Raw genomic sequence first — 19,034 nt, forward strand, 5'->3', positions numbered from 1 at the left:
TCCCCCCGGGGGAGTGATTTCTTGCTTTCTGTCTCTCTGTTTCTGTCTGTCTTTCTGGCAAGTGCACACACCCTATAGCAAAAACCTCTTTTTTTTTTTTTTATTTTATCAATCAAAATGTTTAGAACTGTGAATTTTCATTTGATTACTGTTTTTAAATGTTTCCCACAGATTTTGATATGTTGTATTTTCTTATCAACATCTTAATTTTTGAACGAGAGTGTGGAGTGAGCATGGGGAAACAAAAGAAAACAAGAAAGTATGTGACCATGAAGTGAATGCTTAGTCTCAGAGATCAGAGGCTTAAAGAAAAGGATAGATTAAAACCTAAAAAGAGGGACGAGCAGTTAGCATAATGTCTCTGTCTCTGGACTCCTACGTAGTCGACCACGGTTCGAATCCCAGACCCGGTGGCTTAAACTCACGCTGGGTGCCTGTGCATGCATGCCCAAGATCCCTAGAAGAGAATGGAGGGATTATGGTGTGGCCATTCCCCCTGGGGAGTGATTTCTCGCTTTCTATTTCTCTGTCTCTCTCCCCCAAAGAAAAAAACCCCCAAAAAAAAAAAAAAAAAAACCTAAAAAGAAAGAAGCTAGCACACTGAAGAAAAGATGTCCCCAACATCTTTCCTCCTTATTCTTTCAACATAATACACAGCTGGGTCCACCTTACCACATCCTGGTTGATACCAACTTTATCAACTTTTCCATTAAAGTCAGACTGGACTTGGTGCAGTCCATGATGGACTGTCCTACGCCAAGTGTATCCCTTGTATAACTGACTGTGTAATGGCTAAAACCGAGAAACTGGGGCAAAAGTATCGAGTGGCTCTCACGAACGCCAAGGATCCCATTTGAACGATGACCATGCACACATAAAGGAACCTATGCAGATGACTGCTCAGTACAGAGTGACTCAGCACAAGTGTTACATTGTGCCCACAGTGGACTGAGACCTTAAACGAAGAATCCGGAAGATCCCAGGAGTTCCTACCATGTACATTTCTAACCACAGACACAACACTGAGCGGATGCCAGATGATGGTGGAGCCCCTCGATTCTAACTTTAAAGGACAAAGTTCCTCTGCCTTTCTTTGGCCAAATATCTCTATTGCCAGTTCACTAAACATGCTGTTTGTTATGAAAATTTTGTTTTTCAATTTTTATTTCTTCTTTTAGCCAAAAGCTCTTTGGTAGACATTTTTTATTAATTTTTAAGTGAAAAAGTTTTTAAAATTTTTTGTTAGTAATTTCTAGTTTCATTGTATGGTGATCAGAGTACACTTTATTTCTGGTTCATGGGGCTTACTGTTATGTTGACTTTCTAAGCTACATATGATCGCTATTGTGAGTACTTTATTAATATTTTTTGTTTCAATAGTCTATTGAGGGAAAGGTCTATTCTCTATTATCAAGATATAACATTTGATATATACCACAAAATTCTGCACGACTGTTAATGTTGTTTAGATTTTTAATACAATATTTTTTCCAACTTACCTACCTTACACAAAGAACGACATACTAAGATACTCCATCATTTTAATGTCTATCTCTTTTTTCCCCTTTGTTTGCTTTATCAAGATTTGCTACATTATTTGGTGCATAGGTATTCATGGAGTAGTATCTAAGTTTTGTGATTTTTTAAAAAGATTTTTGCCATAAAGCACATGCACTCACCAGAGAGAGACAGAGAGAGAAAGTGAGAAATCACCCCCGCCCCCAAGTGGAATGGCCATCTGCAATTCCTTATCCTCCATTTTCCTCTTGGGATTTTGGGTATGCATGCACACACACCTGGAATGATTTTTCAAGTTGCTGTTTCCAGACTTGAACTGTGGTCTGCCATGTGTGAGTCTAGTGTCTTAATCACCATGCCACCCAAGTACTGTGAATTTGATTACAAATTTAAATATGCCTTTCAATCCATGAGTTTATACAAGTATAAATAATTAAATAGGTCAATTTCGAAAAAAGGCAAGTTCTACCTTACCAATCAATACATTTTAAAGGAAAGATAGAAATAGAAAATTGGGCCTGGGGCACAGTAATAATTTTTTCAGCCAAGACTTATCACTAGGAGGCCAGCAGGTGGTGTGGTGGTTAAGGCACTGGACTCCCACATGTCCAAATCCCTGTGTGAGTCCCAGACCTGATGGCTTGCTTTCTCACTTTTCCTCTCCCTCTCTCTGGTGAGCATACATGCTCTATAGCAAAATTAAAAATAATAATGATAATAATAAATAAATTAAATTTTAAAAGGACTTATCAATAGATACTAAAATTAGTGGATGAAAAATTGAGAATAATTAGCATTTACTTGGTTTCAAAGTAAAATTCACATAGTTTCAAGTACATACATTTACTATAAAAGAAAGATGAGATACTCAGAAGTCACCACGTTAAACCAAGGAATCAAGATTAGTATCACCAGTAATAAGACACTGTGACATTATGAATCCTTTGTTAAAAAAAGACACAAGGCCATGTTTGTTATCATTCTTGCTACGAAAATAACAGCTTCATTTCAAACAAGAAATGACATCAGACAAATCCAAATTAATTGGTAAACTGCAAAATGAGTGATCAGTACTCTTCAAAAGTGTCAAGGTCAAGAAAGACAAAAACACTACGGAACTTTTGCAACTAAACGCAATGTGAGATCCCAGATAGGACTCTGGAATAGGGAAAGGACATTAGTGGGAGAAATGGTTAAATTCAAATAAAGTGTGTAGTTTAGTTAATAAAATATACCCAGACTCAATTTTCTGTTCTTGCTATGTCATACAAGCTCCTAATGCATGTTGAGAGATAAAAAGAAACTTTTTTTTTTGTAACCAAAACTTTAATCCCAAGGATTGTCACAAAACATATTATAAATGACAGGATGGAAAAACAACAACAACAAAAAACTTGCACAGTAACTCAAAGGTCGGCTCTACAATGTACCCGTAAGCCAGCAGGTACATTTGAATATTTGAAAATTCAAATTCCAGTAAAGAATGTTACAGCTTTTTTGATTTACAGTTCACATAAATCATTTAAAGATTTCAAGATAAACTTTCTTGAAACAGATTCTGTTTCAACCAGGCAACCTCTGCCCAGGGTAAAGACTAGTTGGATTTTTTTCAAAAACCTCTTGTTTAATGGTGCATCTTGTATTTTTTACTGGTTTCTGTTCATGGCAGCTTTACAAGACTGCCTGCTCAACTGCAGCCCAGTTATAGGGAAAATGTGTATTTCAGTTTATTGTCTGCCAGTTGTTTCTGCATTAAAATACCACACTTTAGTTGGGCAGGATTTAAAGGTTTATTATCAATCTATACAAGACTAAAGTTCAAAACAAAAGCAATTATGCTTATAAGAATATTGTAAAGTAACAATTCTTGGTATTACATGCCTCATATGATCCATTTCAAACCATAGAGAAGTACGTCTTTATGTGTCTTTGCTTAAAGAGACAAATAAATGTGAACAGCTGAACATCTTAAAAATGCACCAAACTCATGAAGTCTCAAACAAAACTTGAATTTTCTGTACATACCCTATCAAATTAAGTTATTTCCTGTACAGCACTTCTCTTGCAAATTAGTCTTCTGTTTCCTTTCATTTGACCTAGATCGGCTACGAGACCTAGAGAAAGATCGGGATGGCTTGTGATTTCTTTCCCGTGACAATGATCTCTCTCTTCTCCTGTCTCTGGAAAGGGACCTGCTCTGGCAACGAAAGAAGCTTCTCTTTCTTGGAGACCTGCAGCGAGGAGGAGGACTCCTTCTCCAGTAATCATCCCGAGGGCAACGATCCCAGGAGGGAGGTGGGCCACGATTTTGACTTCTTTTTTCACCATTCGACAGTTCCACTCTCACAGGACAGCTGCATGATATTCTTCTAGCTAACTCGGACGGCAGCAGCTGCATCTTGGGGATCTTCGGATTCAACAAAAGCAAAGCCAGGAGGGTTTCTAGCAACCCACACACTTTGGAGCGGTCCATAATAGCCAAAAGCGTTCCAATTCAGTCTTGTTGCCGTTGTTTCCAAGATTACACACATAAACCTTACAGTGCAGTGGACAGGAATCACGATGCATTTCGAAATCTTAAGTTCGAAATGCAGAGGCCCAAATCCACCAGCTCCGACAGGACGACCTGCTCCCTTGCTCAGCTCCCACAGATGCTCTCGCTCCTCCTGAAATCAAGAAATTGCTTTTTTAATAAGTAGACTTTAATTTTGAGAAGAATTTCAGATTTCCAGAAAAATTAAGCAGGTAGTAGTATACAGAGTTCCCAAAAAGTGCGTCTCTCCCTGCCAGTTTCCCCTGCAAACAACTTGCGTTAATGTGGAAAACTGGTTACGCTTAATGAGCCAGGACTGGTGTATCAGTAACTGAAGTCCATACTTGACATTCACCTGCCCTGTCGGGCTGCAGGTGCCATAGCGCATGCCATGTGCCCACCATCACAGGATTATACAAAACGGCTTCACTGCCCTCAAAATCTCCCATCTCACTTACGCCTCCCTCCCTCTTTCTTCCCCACTCCTGCACCCCCAGTAACCAGTGACCGTTTTACTGTCTCCACAGTTTGCTGTTCTGGAATGCGGCAGCCTCCATACACAGCGTAACCTTGTCAGGCTGAGTTCTTCCACGTCTCTGGTGACTTCATCGCCCATTTCTTTTTACCACTGAATTGAGCTCTACTGTCTCGGTGAACTCCAGTCCGTTCACTCATTCACTCACTCACTCGTTCACTCGTTCACTCGTATGTAGACGGCTCTACTGCCTCCACGTTGAGGCAGTTGTGAATGAAGTGCTTGTAAACACTGGTGTGCAGGTTTTGGTGTGGACATGTTTTCAGCTTAACTGGGTAAATAAATACCTAGGCACATGACCGCTCTGCTGTGTAAGACTGGTTTTGTAAGAACTATATGGCTGGACCATTTTACCTTCCCCTCTGAAGAGTTTCTGCTGATCCACAGCCTTGTCGGCTTTTGTTGTTGTGTTTTGAATTTTTGTCATCCATTTAACGGTGTGTAGTGGCATTTCACTGTTGACTTAACTTGCATTTCTCTAATAATGGATGATATTGAGCATCTTTTTATATTATTTGTCATTTGTGTATCTTCTTTGTTGAGGTGTCTGTATGTCTGCTCAGATCTTTTTCCACTTTTAAATTTGGTTATTTTCTTATATTGAGGTTCTTAAAATCATTTTTAAATTTAATGTATTATTATTGTTAGTATTTTTTAAGTTTGTCATAGGGCACATGTTTGCACTGGAGACAGTGAGAGAGACAGAGAGAGAGAGAAAGCAAGCCACCAGGTCTGGGACTCAAACCTAGGGCTGCAAGGTGGGAATCCAGCACTTTAACCACCACACCACCTGCTGGCTCCATGTAGCTTGTCTTTTACCTTATCTTATGAAGGTAATATCTCAATACAGAGAGCAGAAATCAGTAGATTATCAGATTCTACCTTCTTTGGTTATACTGTGCACTCAGAAATATGTCACTGCAAATATTCTACATTTGTCTTTAGTGGGGTTAAGGTTTTTTTTTTTTTTTTTTTTCAGAACAGTCACAACTAGAGTCTTTTTAGCCCTTGGAAAGAACCTAATCTGGTTTCAAGATCAATTTCAGTAAAACACTACCTCCAAGGTTATGTAGCAGACATAGTATTCTATTTACGATCCCTTAAGTTTATACAAGCTACAGAATGATGTCAGTGATGTGGGTTTTTCTGTAGCTGTTGTGGCAGATGCTGTAACGGAGACTGGTCTATGCCAAGCTCATCCTTCCCCCAGCATGCAGGCTACAGAGCTTCCTCTTCTGCAGTCTCAGAAGGATTCCAGCTCGCCCAGAGGAGGGAGATGTTCAGGAAGCACGGCACATCCTAGGTCTTTTTAAAGAAATACAATGTGCTAGCCGATGTTTCCATCATCGGATGCAGGGATCCTGTGACTAACTCAGTGATTAAAGAGGCTGCTTATTTCTCCAGATACATATTTTCCCCAGCCCTGCATGTTGGAGGGAGGCCTGGAAAGTTTCCCTCCATCAACAGGTTAAGTCATATGAATAAGACTTTATAATAATCTGAAATAGACTTTGCTTATCATACTTTATACATCTGTTTAAAAATAGTTTCAATCAGATTCCAGTAGAGCCTGAGGAGGGGTTAGAGAGAACCTCTAGGCAGTCTTGCAAGTGCAGGTTCATTCTGAGGTCGTGAACCATCCCTCAGTTCAAACCTCTGGATGGTCCTCAGCCTCAGGGTGAATTTCAGGCTAACAGTTCTAAGAGTTATGAACTCACTGTATAGACATGAGAATTTGAAGATCAAAAGGACTCTTCTACCTAGACAAACTGTGATTTTTTTTTTGTAGAATTATTTATTTTATTTTATTTATTGTTACAATTATTTTTCAATTTGACTAGAAAGAGAGAGAGGGAAAGTGAGAGAGCAAGTTCTCAGGTCTGGGACTTGAACTGTGGTCACCCATATGGGAGTCCAGTGCTTTAATCACCATGCCACCTACCTGCCCTGACAAATTATAATCTTAACAAGCTACCTGCTTGAAGTAAATTCAGTTTGTATGTACTAGGTGCTGGAGTGGGATAGGGTAGTAAATTGTTATAATTATAAGACTAAATTATATAATATTACTTTTTAAAAGAATTATTTATTTTATTATTATTATCATTATTTTTATTATTTTTTTGACAGGTTTTCGCTATAGGGCACGTGCACTCGCCAGACAGACAGAAAGAGACATAGAGACAGAAAGCAAGAAATCACCCCCAAGAGGGGATGGTCACACCGCAATCCCTTCTTCTCTATTATTTTTAAAAAATTTTATTCATTCATTCATTTATTTTATTTAGACAGAGAGAGATGCAGAGAGAGAGAGAGGAAGAGGGGAAGTGAGAAAGCAAGCCACCAGGTCCAGAACTTGAACCATGGTCAGCCATATGGGAGTGTCCAGCTCCTTAACCACCATGCCACCTGTTGGTTCCAGTTATCATTATTTTTAAATTACTAAAGGGCACATGCACTCACCAGAGAGAGAGAAAGTGAGAAAACAAGCTGCCAGGTCCAGGACTCTAAGTGTGATGGGCCGGTATCTTAAACACCATTCCACCTGTTGACCCCAATAATAATAATTTTTAATAGTTATTTATTTTATTCATGACCAAGAGCACATACACAAGGAAGAAAGAGAGAGAGGAGTACCCTCAACAAGTCCCATTCCCACAGCACTTGAGATTATCAGAACCTTAGGCATGCTGGTGAAAACCCAGCCTGTCTTTGATCCACTTGGCTGGGGACCTCAACTTGCCAGTGGCCACGTGGCTCTGAACACTGCAGTCAAGCATGCTACCAACCAGGCCACTGGCCTGGATCTATGTTATAATAATTATTAGACTGTAATAATATAAAAATATGTAAAATGACATGAGGATAATAATTTTACTTCATGTGGTACTAGTAGGAATAAATGCAATATTTATAAAATGTATAAATGATAAATAATATTTATAAATAAAGTTTAATATTCATAGCAATGTTTGCCACATAATTCATGCCCAGCAAAATGTAGCCATTATTATAATCGAGACTACCATCTTGTTGGAACAATAGTAAACATATTAAAGAAAGACCTGTGATCTTTTCCAAAGCATGCTACTGAGGACCATTTCTGTATGACTTCCAAGGGAAGAAATGTAGAGAGCAGTGCTGGGAGAAATTTGGCCAAAATCTTCTTGCAGTCTTATTTCTAGTTCTACTCCTGTTTCCCAGGAGTGCTCAGCATGTGAAAAGTGCTCTGTAAGGATCCAGGAGCTGGCACAATGGCTAAGGCAATGGACTCCCACGTGGTTGACTATGGTTCTAGTCCTGGATCTAGTGGCTTGAAACACTCAAGGTGTGTGTGTGTGTGTGTGTGTGTGTGTATGCACACATGTGTGTGCACACCCAAAATCCTTAGAGGAGGGTGGAGGAGAAGGGACTGCAGAGTGGCCATATTCCTTAGGGAGGAGAGGGAACAATTTCTCACTTTCTGTCTCTGTTTGTCTTTCCAGCAAGCACACACATTCTATAGCAAAAACTCTCTCTAGAAAAAAAAAAGTGTGTGTAATGAATATGCACTCTGAGTGACTCAGCATTTGAGTTAAGAACTCCAAAGATGGAAAAGATGAAAAAAACAATCTTGGCAAAGATTCTGATATGGAAGGACCCTGAATTCATGAATAACTCAGGATTGATAGCTGCCTGAAGTTTTTCCCCTCTGGCAAATTTACTGCCCCTCCCTGGCCCTACAGGGTAAACTGAAAACCCTGAATAGATTAGTACCTGGAATAGATTAGTACCTGAATAGATTAAACTTCCTGCTTCTCTGCCTCTTCCCTTTTAGGGCAGGTTATAAGCCCATTCCTCAAATTTAACATCCTGAGATCTCTCCTTCCCCAAGTTCTCTGTAAAAGACTGTGTCCAACCCCTAGTTGGGGCCTGAGATTCAGAGTGCTAACTCCTCCATGCCTGTCAACATAATAAACAGTTCTCCTAATTTCTCCGAATGCTGCTTTCCGTTCCTCGGTGTGTGGTTTTCTGCAACAATGCAAAGGCAAGGATGAGAGTGGCATGAACACTGAGGTAACAGAGATGAACTAGCTGTTGCTCATGTAGGGTAGTAGGGAGGGTAGCCAGAGAAAGTCCACCAAAGCGATGGTAGAAGATAATATATTCTAGGTACAAAACAAACAAAGGTTTAGAATAGAGTTTAGGGCAGGTTTAAAATTGGAGCCAGAAAAAAAAAAAAGAAGAAGAAGAAGAAGAAATTATAAAGTAGCAACTTAGGTAAGTAATGAACAAGTAGTGTTTTTGTTTTTCATAATTTACTAGAAGGTGTGTGTGTTCGGTGGAGGGAAACAGAGATAAAGGGGGAGAAAGAGAGAAAGAGAGAGTGGGACATAGATAGAAAGCACTCCCCATGGGGGATGGTTATGCCATCTCCCTTCTCCTCCATTTCTCCTTTCAGGATATTGTACATGCATGCACATGCACTTGGCATGTTTCTCAAGCCACTGTCCCAGACTGAAAATCTCAGTCAGCCAATGAGATCCAGTCACCTTAACTACCATGCCACTGGCTTACCTGTTTTTGTTTGTTTAAAGTAAGGTTTCAGAGTTTCAGGTATTTATATGATGATAGCTATTGTAGATACATAAATTATAGGAAAGAAGAGAGAGAGAGAGAGAGGGAGGGAGGGAGGGAGGGAGGAAGGAAAGAAAGAGAGGGAGGGAGGAAAGGTGGGAAGGGAAGGAGCAGAAGGAGTCAGCAGAAAATGAAAGATAAGAGACAGGGTGATGTAAGGGGAAAAGACTAGATTGAGAGTAGAAAGACCCAAGCTGCAGCACCAGCTCTGTCATTCTGTGACCTTAGTAAAACCACCAAACAGCTCTAGGACCCAGTTTACAAATTTGCAAAATTCAAGATTTAATTGAGATGACTTCTGAAAATCACTTGTCACTTTACATGTTGAAATTCTAAGATAAAAGAGAACAAATATCAAAATATGTCGACAAGAATGGGTGCACAATTTTACAACATTCATTCATTCAACATTTATTATGTTCATATCATTTATTCATCTGTGTGTATGCATAGTGGGAATGGCAAGAAAAAATTATCTCTATTATAATATTTAGAGGACTTAAGACATGCTCACAGATACCTACAAGATCCATACATCATAAGGAAGAACTGAGAGAGAAATGTTTCCAATTTAGGGAAGAGAATGGAAAAGACTGTCAAAGTACCTGCCAAAGAACTTTTGGAAGGCTTCTTTATAGGCCGCGGTAGAAGCAATTCATCTATAAATATTAATTAGAGCAATGGTGATCTTTAGTCCTTCTGTTAGATGTTATCATTTAAAGCTAAGCAAACCTTGGCCTAGTGACCAGGCTAGGACTACAATATTTGAGTGAATTATGTTAAATTCTATTTACTAACTATATAATCTTAGACATTCTTAACCTCCCAGTTCTAGTTCCTATCTCTAGAAAATAAGGATACTATTAGCACCTGTATGATAAGGTTGTTGTGGGAAATGTGAGGTAATACAGGACCAGCAGACAGCGCAATGGTTACGTAGCTGGACTCCCACATAGTTGACCATGGTTGGATTGCCACATGCAGTGGCTTAAAACTCAGGCTTGGCGCATGTGCCTGTGTACCCAAAATCTCGAGAGGAGAATGGAGGAGAAGGGTCATGGCATGGCTGTCCCCCTTGGTGGATGATTTCTCACTTTCTGTCTCTCTGTCTCTGTCTCTCCAGTGAGAACACATGCTCTATAGCAAAAAAAAAAAAAACCTCGCTTAAAAAAAAGGAGAGATAATGCCTTTAGCTTGCAAATGGTATTGGCATTGTATTAAGTGCTCATAAATGTTATTCTTATTATGTCTTTACATTATTAGGCTATCTATTCCTGACACTGAGAGGACCCATTACGGTGGAACATAAACTACGCTGCAAAGTCTAGGTTGACTTTCTAGGTTTGCATATAATTAGTTGCTTACTTTTGTTTTTTTAAAAAGCATTTTCTAGCTATAAAATCATGTTGTCTGTGAAGAGATAGTTTCACTTTTTTCTTTCTAATTTGAATGGCATTTATTTATTTGCTGGTTATTTCTCTTGCTAGAACTTTCAGTAGTATGTTAAAGTGGTTAATTGGGTATCCTTGTCTTACTCTTAGGGGAAAAGCTTTCAATCTCTCACCATTGAATACAATGTCAGCTGTGTAACTGGTTTTTCATACATGGCCTTTATCATGTTAAGGGAGTTTCCTTTCAATTCTTAGAGTGTTGATTTTTTTTTTTTTATCATAAAAGAGTACCAGTTGAGATGATTATGTGTTTTTTTCTCCCCTTCATTTGATTAACATAGTGCATCACCATAGTTGATTTGCATATGGCAAACCACCCTTGCATTCCTGGGATAACTTCCACATGGCTAGTGTCTAAACCTTTCAATATGCTGCTGAATGCAGATAGTATTTGTGATGGAGATTTCTCCCTGTATATTCCTAAAGGATATCAGTTTGTAGTTCTCTTTTGTAGTGTCCTTGTCTCACTTCTGTGTCAGTTTAATCTGGCTAGATTGAGTTAGAAAGTGTTTTCTCCTCTTTAGTTGTTTGGAGTTTGAAGAGTTGGTGCGAATTCTTCTTTAAATGTTAGGTAGAATTCACAAGTGAAGCCATCTGGCCCTGGATTTTCCTTTGTTGGGAAGTTTTTAACTGCCGATTAAATCTCAATATTTTTATAGATCTGTTTGAATTTTCTGTTTTTTTTTCTTGAGTTAGTTTTGGTAGTTTGTGTGTTTCTAGAAACTTGATCATTTTATTTAGGTTATCCAATTTTTGGCATATGTTTTTCATAGTATTCTTTTATAATCCTAGTTAGTTCTGTAAAGTCAATAGAGAGGACCCCTTTTCATTTTTTATGTTAGTAATTTGAGTCTTCTTTTTAATTTTTCTAGTCAGGCTAGCTAAATGCTGGTTGGTTTTGTTAATCTCTAAAGAATCAATTTTTGGTTAATTTTCTTCTTTCTAGTTTTTTTAATCTCTTCTTTTACCCAAGAGTTAAGTGTGTTATGTAATTTCTACATGGATATTGAGTTTTCCAGTTTTCTTCTGTTATTTTCAGTTTTATTATAATAGCAGCCACAAAAGATACTTTGTATATCAATCTTTTAGACTGGTTATATGCAACTGATACCTGTAAATTTGTACTTCAAATTCATGAAAAAATGGAATTAAAGTCTGAGTTTATTTGGGTGCAAAATTCTTTGATATTTGGCATAGTTTTTCACAACATACTCTTCTCATGAATGTTTTGAAGACCCCTCCTCTATGTTCTATTCCAAAGAATGTTCCATGTGCACTTGAGAAGAATGTGTAGTCTGATGTTCAGTGCAGTGTTTTGTATATATCGATATGTCTAATAAACTTAGAGTTGTTCAAATTTCATTTCCTTATTGATCTTCAGTCTGGATGTTCATTTTTTCATTATTAAAATTTCCAGCTATTGGGTCATAGGGAAAGTCACGATGTGTTTTTGTTTTGCTATGCAAAAATGTGTAATGACTTTTTCAATAATCCAACATTATTGAAGAATTATCTATTACTCCCTTCGAGTCTGTCAATTTTTGCTTAATGTATTCTGGATCTGTGTTGCTAGGTACATCTAGATTTATAACATCACCTTAGTAGATTGAACCTTTTATTAACATATAATGTCCTTGTTTGTCTCTTGTACAGTAGTCCTCTCTTATCCACAGGGGATATACTCAAAGACAGTAGTAAATACTTGAAACTGTGGATTGCACTGAAGCCTATATATACCACTTTTCCTCACACATACATACCTATGATAAAGTTTAATATATAAATTAGGCACAGTAAAAGATATTCTCCTCTTGGGATTGTGGGCATGGATGCACACACAGTGTTTTTCAAGCTGCTGGGTCTGGGACTCTAATCTCACACTCAGCCATGTGAGATCCAGCTGCCTCCACCTCCATACCATTTCCTTGCCCTACAACATGTTTTTAATTCATTTTGCCAACTTCTGCCTCTTAAATTTAGAGTTTAATTCTTTTACATTTAAAGTAATTATATGTAGGCTTTTGCTATTTAGCTATTTGTTTTCTGTATGTTTTATATTCTTTGTACTCATCAACAGCTACATTATTATTATTATTATTATTATTATTATTATTATTTGGTAACAGGTATTTTTCTTTTATATAGTATACAGTTTTTTTTTTTTTGGGGGGGGGGAAGGTTTTGCTATAGGGCGCATGTGCTCGCCAGAAAGACAGAGTGAAACAGAGAGACAGAAGTGATTTCTCACCGCAATCCCTTCTCCATTCTCCTCTCAGGATCTTGGGCACACACAAACATGCACTCGGCATGAGTGTAAGTCACCAGGTCCGGGACTTGAAGTGTGGTCGACTACATGGGAGTCCAGTGACATAGCCATTACGCTAACTGCTGGTCCCATAGTGTACAATTTTGTTTCCTTTCTTTCCTTTTCTGTATATTCTACACTTTTTTGTTGTTCTTTACCTCAGGGAGCACATTTAAAATCTTAAAATGACTTTTAAAAGTCTCTTTAAAAGTTCATAGAAAAATGGAATTAAAGTACAAGTTTATTTTGGTGCCAAAAAATGCTGAAATACATATAGCTTTTTTTCATTATAAGCGTTTTTTTATGAGATTTCTGAAGAACCCTCTCACATAAGAAGCCTGAATAATACCAACTTAATTTCAGTAATAATTTCCTATTTTCTTTCTTTTCCATCCCACTCTGTTGTTATTCGTGTCAGATTACTTACATGTGTGAGAATTAAAATATATTTAGCTATTTTTATGCATTTGTCTTTAAATTACATAAAAGGAGTTAACAATCAAAGCTATAATAATACTGGCTTTACACTTACCTATATATTGCTATCTTTATTCATGTTATTTCTTCACTGGTTTAAGTTACTGTTGTCTTTTCTTCGCAGCCTGAAAAACTTCCTTTGTTTCTTGTACAGAAGTTCTGTTTGTAACAAACTCCATTAGTGTTTGTTTACCTGGGGATGTCTTTTTCCTTCCTCTTGAGAAGTAAAACTACTACAGAATTCATGCTTAACAGATATTTTCTCCTTTCTCCACTCTACGTGTCTATGCTACTCCTGGAACAAATGGCCAAGTCCACACTGGGCACATGAGCTGCTTTCAAGCTGTCACTGATCCCAGGGGCAATGGCAGCACAGAAAGTAAAAGGCCACCATGCTCTCCTACCATCAACTTGTCTTCTTGGTTCAGCATTGACCTGCTCGCTGTAAACCTTTGAGTGTTTTCCAGAGTTCTGATAAAACTGGTTTTGAGTTTCTGGCCATTTTTGTCTCTTCTTTTCCTATAAAGAAATAGAAGTATAAAGCAACTTACTATTTAGCTGCTGTCAGTTGCTTAATGTGGATCAAGTCACAACTTCTCTGTGTCTACTGGGTTGTCAGAAGTCATGACGTATTTTTCTATGTTGTTCTATGCAAAACTGAGTCATGACTTTTCCAACCCAGTATTTCCTCTTTACCCAAACAGCACTACTCAAAAGTCATAGGTCTGAGGGTCAAGTGTGGGAATGCGCAAGACTTTTATAAAATACACTGCACATGAGAACTTCCTTTAGCAAATTTTTTGTTTTGTGAATTACAGTTCAGCTACATCACTTTTATGATGCTAGAGAATTTTTTAAATGGTGGTGAGAAAGTTTAATTTTACACACATATTTTTCTTGACCTTCATTTCTACCTAAAAAATATTACCTTTTCTTTTACCACCAGCCTGAGTAGTCCTGTAGCATCAGCAAGAGATAAATACTGGTTGTATTTCAACATTTTATTGAACTTTTCATATTACACAATTTACCCAAAACATTTAAAATGCCAGTGAGACAAAAACAACTTAAAAAAAAAAAAAGCATACACACAAAACACCTCTGCTTTGTCACAAATTTTTGTTATTCTGCTATACAACTTGGTATCATTAACAATGATACTCAGTGACTCAATAAGATATTACAGTTTCTATGGGGTGGGCAAACCATATACTACCACTTGAAGAAGAAAAGAAAGCAGATATGTCAACACTGAGTACCGCTCAAGTCCCAGTGCAGTGTGAATTATTATTGAGGAACATTACTTGTGTATATAATTTTAAAAAATAATTCCAACCTGGCTATCTTTTTCAGAGCTAGCATGGTAGTCTTTTATGTTACAAAAGATCTGTAAACGAATGGAGGGTACACATTGTCCACAACCTCAGTTAATAAAACAATTCTTGATGCAATTTTTTTAAAATCTTCTGAACAAACGTATGAGTATTTGGGTAGAAATATTAAAGTATTTGTGTCAAATAAATAAATCCAATGTATAAGAAGTTTGGAAGCTTGAATCCATAACTCTATTACCCTAGAAATTTTTAAAGTTCAACTATTTCTTCCATTCTTCCATGAAAGAAACAGGTATCCCCTAAGAGGTTTTTCACAGTACAATGCTCCCAATCTCAGGTAGCTCAGATGAGAAGCTGTGCAGGCCCGACACACTCAGGGTGTATTATTGCTGGACTAACTCCTGGCTCCTCCAGGGATTTTGTCTTTAAGAGGCTACAAAATAAAACTGAGAAGGGCATCTCAGGAAAGTGTATATACACGGAACATGAATTTAGTATTGATTTACTCGATCATAAATTCACTTAACATCAGTTAACATGTACCAGTTTTTTATAATTCAATTGTTTTCAGTTAATTTAACTCAAATTAAGAAATGCTACAATGTAAGGCAAGTATATCACAAGCTCCATGACCAAAATCTGGCTTATGTGAGGCCCAGGGGCCTGTGAAATATTTCAATATAATCTTACTCGTAATGCTGTCAGACTGATTTGAAAATTGTTCTGGTGTTATTATTAAAGAAATGTAGCCCATGGATGTCTGATTTTGGCACCTGCATGTCAAAGTGAAAGGAAAGGAAGAGGGAGGGCCAGCTGGCGGTATGGTGGTTAAGGTACTGGACTTCCACAATGCAACTACAGTTTGAGGCCTGGACCCAACAGCTTGAAAATCATGCCAGGCACATGTGCACACTTGTCCAAAAATTCCAGGAGAATGGAGGGGAAGGGGAAGGGGAAATCACCCTCCTAGAGGGTGATTTCTCACTTTCCCTCTCTGTCTCTAATGAGCACACACACCCTATGGCAAAAGCCTTTAAAAAAAAAAAAAAAAGAGAGAAAAGGAAGAGTGTATGTGATGTTTATTTTATTCTAAATTCAGTGAAACCTTTGGTCAGCTAAAATTTAAGTGCTTGGCTTTTAAAAAATTTTGTTTTCTCAATTTTTTAAAAAAATTATTTATTATTTTAAATTTGCTAGGGCATGTGCACTCACCAAAGAGATGAGAGAGAGAGAGAGAGAGAGAGAGATGAGAAGGTGAGCCACCAGGTCCAGATCTTTAACCATGGTCAACCATGGGGGAGTCCAGTGCCTTAACCACCACACCTCTACCGGCCTCCATTTTTTCAAATTTTGAAGGGCAGTAAAAAATTAGTATTTTACTTACCACTTTTCAATTTTAGCTTTAATGTTACTTTGCATTCTCTTCACTAAACAAAAAAAAAATGACTACCTTCAATGTTACATGGCTCAGCCTATCAGTATCATGATTCCATGATAAAGCAGATCTATATGTTTTCATGCTAACTTCTAATAATCTCCAAGTATTGACTTTTTAGCTGGATGAAAGATCCCAAGTTTTCACTAGTACATTATTTCATTCAGATTCTGCTCTAGAAATTTTCTGAAACTTTAGTTTTTGGTTTACTCGTGTCTGAAATTACTCAGACTACAGTAAAAATAAGGAGTTTTTTAGAAAATGAACATATTACAAATATCTAAAGAGTTAATACTTCAAAAGCAATTAATTTAAATGTCAGAGGGTGGACAAAATAAGCCATAATCTAAGATTAACCATAAATGCAAAATGCGATTAATGGCGTTTTTATTTCCCCCCACCCTGATGATGGAAATTTTAAAATGAAAAACTTAAGTGTTTCAGTTATTAAAACTCTCTCTCAGGACCAGCAGATGGCATAATGGTTATGTCACTGGACTCCCAGTGGACATAACCAGTGTACTTAGCCAACCACGTTCAAGTCCTGGACCCGGCAGCTTAAAACTCATGCCAGGTGCATGTGCACGTATGCCCAAAATCCCGAGAGGAGAATGGAGGAACTGCTGTGTAGCCATTCCCCTGGGTGGGGTGATTTCTTGCTTTCTGTCTCTCTGCCTCTCTGGCAAGTGCATGCACCCAGTAGCAAAAATCTCTCAAAAAAACCCCCTCTTTCACACACACACACACACTAGTAGAGTGTTACTACTAATATCCTATTTTGCGCTTTTTGGATTTTTTTGCTGTTGTTCTAACATAATCAAAAAAAGTAACAATTTCTGTGACATTCACGAAGTAAAATAAATATCAGTTTGTCTACATTTGAAGTTGGACAACATCAGTGCAAAGTCACTGAGCTTCAGAGTACTCAGTGGTTCTTGGTAAAGCCATGATCATCCACAGGAAAAAATGAAATCTTAAAATGTTTAATGAGATCAAACACTTATCATTTTACTATACAAAGAGCCTAACCCACCAAATGAAATTTAAAAACAGACATTTTTTGATTAAGCTGATTAACATTTTTTGCTTATTACTTGAAATGTACTTTTCCCCTCTAATCCATAAAACACAAAACAAACTTCTTTTAAGGTTTGTAGTTTTTCTTCAGAATTCATCCAAAGAAGTTTAAATGAAAAATGATAAGTGAAAGTTATTTCCCTTTATATATATATATAATTTAAAGAATGAAACTTTAAGCAAAATTGAATGAAAATAAAAACCAAAGCCATTATTTAATGACAATATGGTAGGCAAGAGGCACACATTCCCAGGTGAGTTTTAATTTTGTCTTCTCTAAGTCATTCAGAAATTAAAGGCAAGTGAGATTCTTTTAAGTACACAATTTACAAATGTGGAAACAGTAATCACTGTCATGATTATTTTATATTCTCTCTTAAAAGTGGCTCTAAAAATAGTGCGCGGGTTCACAGAACGAGCTAAGCAAACAACTTTATAAATGTATGACGACTTTTAAGTTGCTGGCACTGAAACACTAGGTTCAAATATGGACAAATGTGCTATATTTGATTGAAATCGTCTGGGTACCTTGGCTTTTGATGTTTTATTCTGGTTTTCAGGCAGAAAGCGCATGATTTCATTATATACAACAGGTTGATTCAAAGTACAGCACTCATAGCGGTGAAGGCAGTTCTATGTGCGTACACAATGGCTTTATATAACAAATACATGTGCCATTAAAATAGTCATATGGAACAACACAATTTAAAACATTCCACCTCATGCTTTAGATTGCCAAACCCCAACCTCTTAGTCCTTTCTGGTGATGACATAATCTATTTGCTTAAAGGTAAAACCTCCTGATACTATCCACTGTACTACAGATAATAGACCATATCCATCTAGGAGATAAAATGTAATGGATACAAAGGGAAGATGGGATAGATTCAACTCTATGAAATTTGGCTTTTATTCGATGACAAATGTCTGCTTCTACCCAGGGTCATTCCGACTTCAGTGTGAACGCTATACTATAAGCCAGAATTTACTTCCTGTGTTATTTTATTAGATTTTCAAATTTAAAGTGGTTTTGACCCAAAATATATACCTATACCTTAAAAGAAAAAACAAAAAACAAAGAAAAGTCAATATAATCAGCATGAGCTTTTTTACCACTTCACTTTACAATCCATGTTTTTCCCAGCATTTTACTTTCATCTCTCTTACTTTCATAGCAAATTTTCCAGACTATGTCTTCTGGACTAATCAGTGGTGGAACCTGAACCTCAGACACTATTTTGAAGAAGTGTAGAGTAAATGATTTTGGTAATCTGTAAGACAGCTGCATGCAGTGTGTACTGTATTATAACAGCACCAAAGCCTTTATAAAAACCAAGCACCCCCTCCTCCTGCTTTATAGTATTGATACAGTCTCTCATCCCCTCATACTGTGTGTTAATTGGAAGCACTTCATAGCCAAGGTCTGTATTGTCAATGATTGTGCGTGTCCCTTGAATGTGCAGGCGGTGCAAAACTGTTTCCAGTGGGTAAAGTATGATGTCAGAGCAAAGACTGGCAGCAAAGTTAGCGATAAGTTCTGGGAAATAAGCATCCAACATACTCTGCACGGGGCTAGTGCTCTCAGCTAGGTGGCTATTGTAAGTCTTTCTCTTTAGAATGAGTAGGACAAACTTCTGAATGATTGAGCTGATGATGTAATGAAGAACTCCATGCAGCACCGTGGGGAAGATCAAGGAAAGAAGTGGAAGAAGTCGTTTGCTATGAGGCACTCCCAAGCCTATCACTCTTCCG

The 19,034-nt window shown here is 37.5% G+C and overlaps 1 protein-coding gene and 2 pseudogenes across 1 annotated transcript in view; 1 reads left to right on the plus strand and 2 right to left on the minus strand.

Moving 5' to 3' along the window:
* Positions 1-233: 233 nt before the first annotated feature.
* LOC102481494 (rRNA-processing protein FCF1 homolog pseudogene) lies at positions 234-1,063 on the plus strand (annotated as a pseudogene).
* A 1,827-nt stretch (positions 1,064-2,890) lies between these two features.
* On the minus strand, positions 2,891-4,798 carry LOC102481907 (serine/arginine-rich splicing factor 3 pseudogene; annotated as a pseudogene).
* A 12,374-nt stretch (positions 4,799-17,172) lies between these two features.
* The window catches only part of SLC25A46 (solute carrier family 25 member 46), a gene marked incomplete at its 5' end in the record, with an annotated part of 28,895 nt that continues 27,033 nt past the window's right edge, over positions 17,173-19,034 (minus strand). Inside the window, 1 exon segment of the mRNA XM_027765402.1 lies at positions 17,173-19,034. This exon segment is cut by the window's right edge and continues 1 nt beyond it. Coding sequence (XP_027621203.1) covers positions 18,509-19,034 — 526 coding nt within the window.

The sequence above is a fragment of the Tupaia chinensis genome, unplaced genomic scaffold (assembly GCF_000334495.1).
Source record: "Tupaia chinensis unplaced genomic scaffold, TupChi_1.0 Scaffold138235_1, whole genome shotgun sequence".
NCBI classification, from domain to species: Eukaryota; Metazoa; Chordata; class Mammalia; order Scandentia; family Tupaiidae; genus Tupaia; species Tupaia belangeri.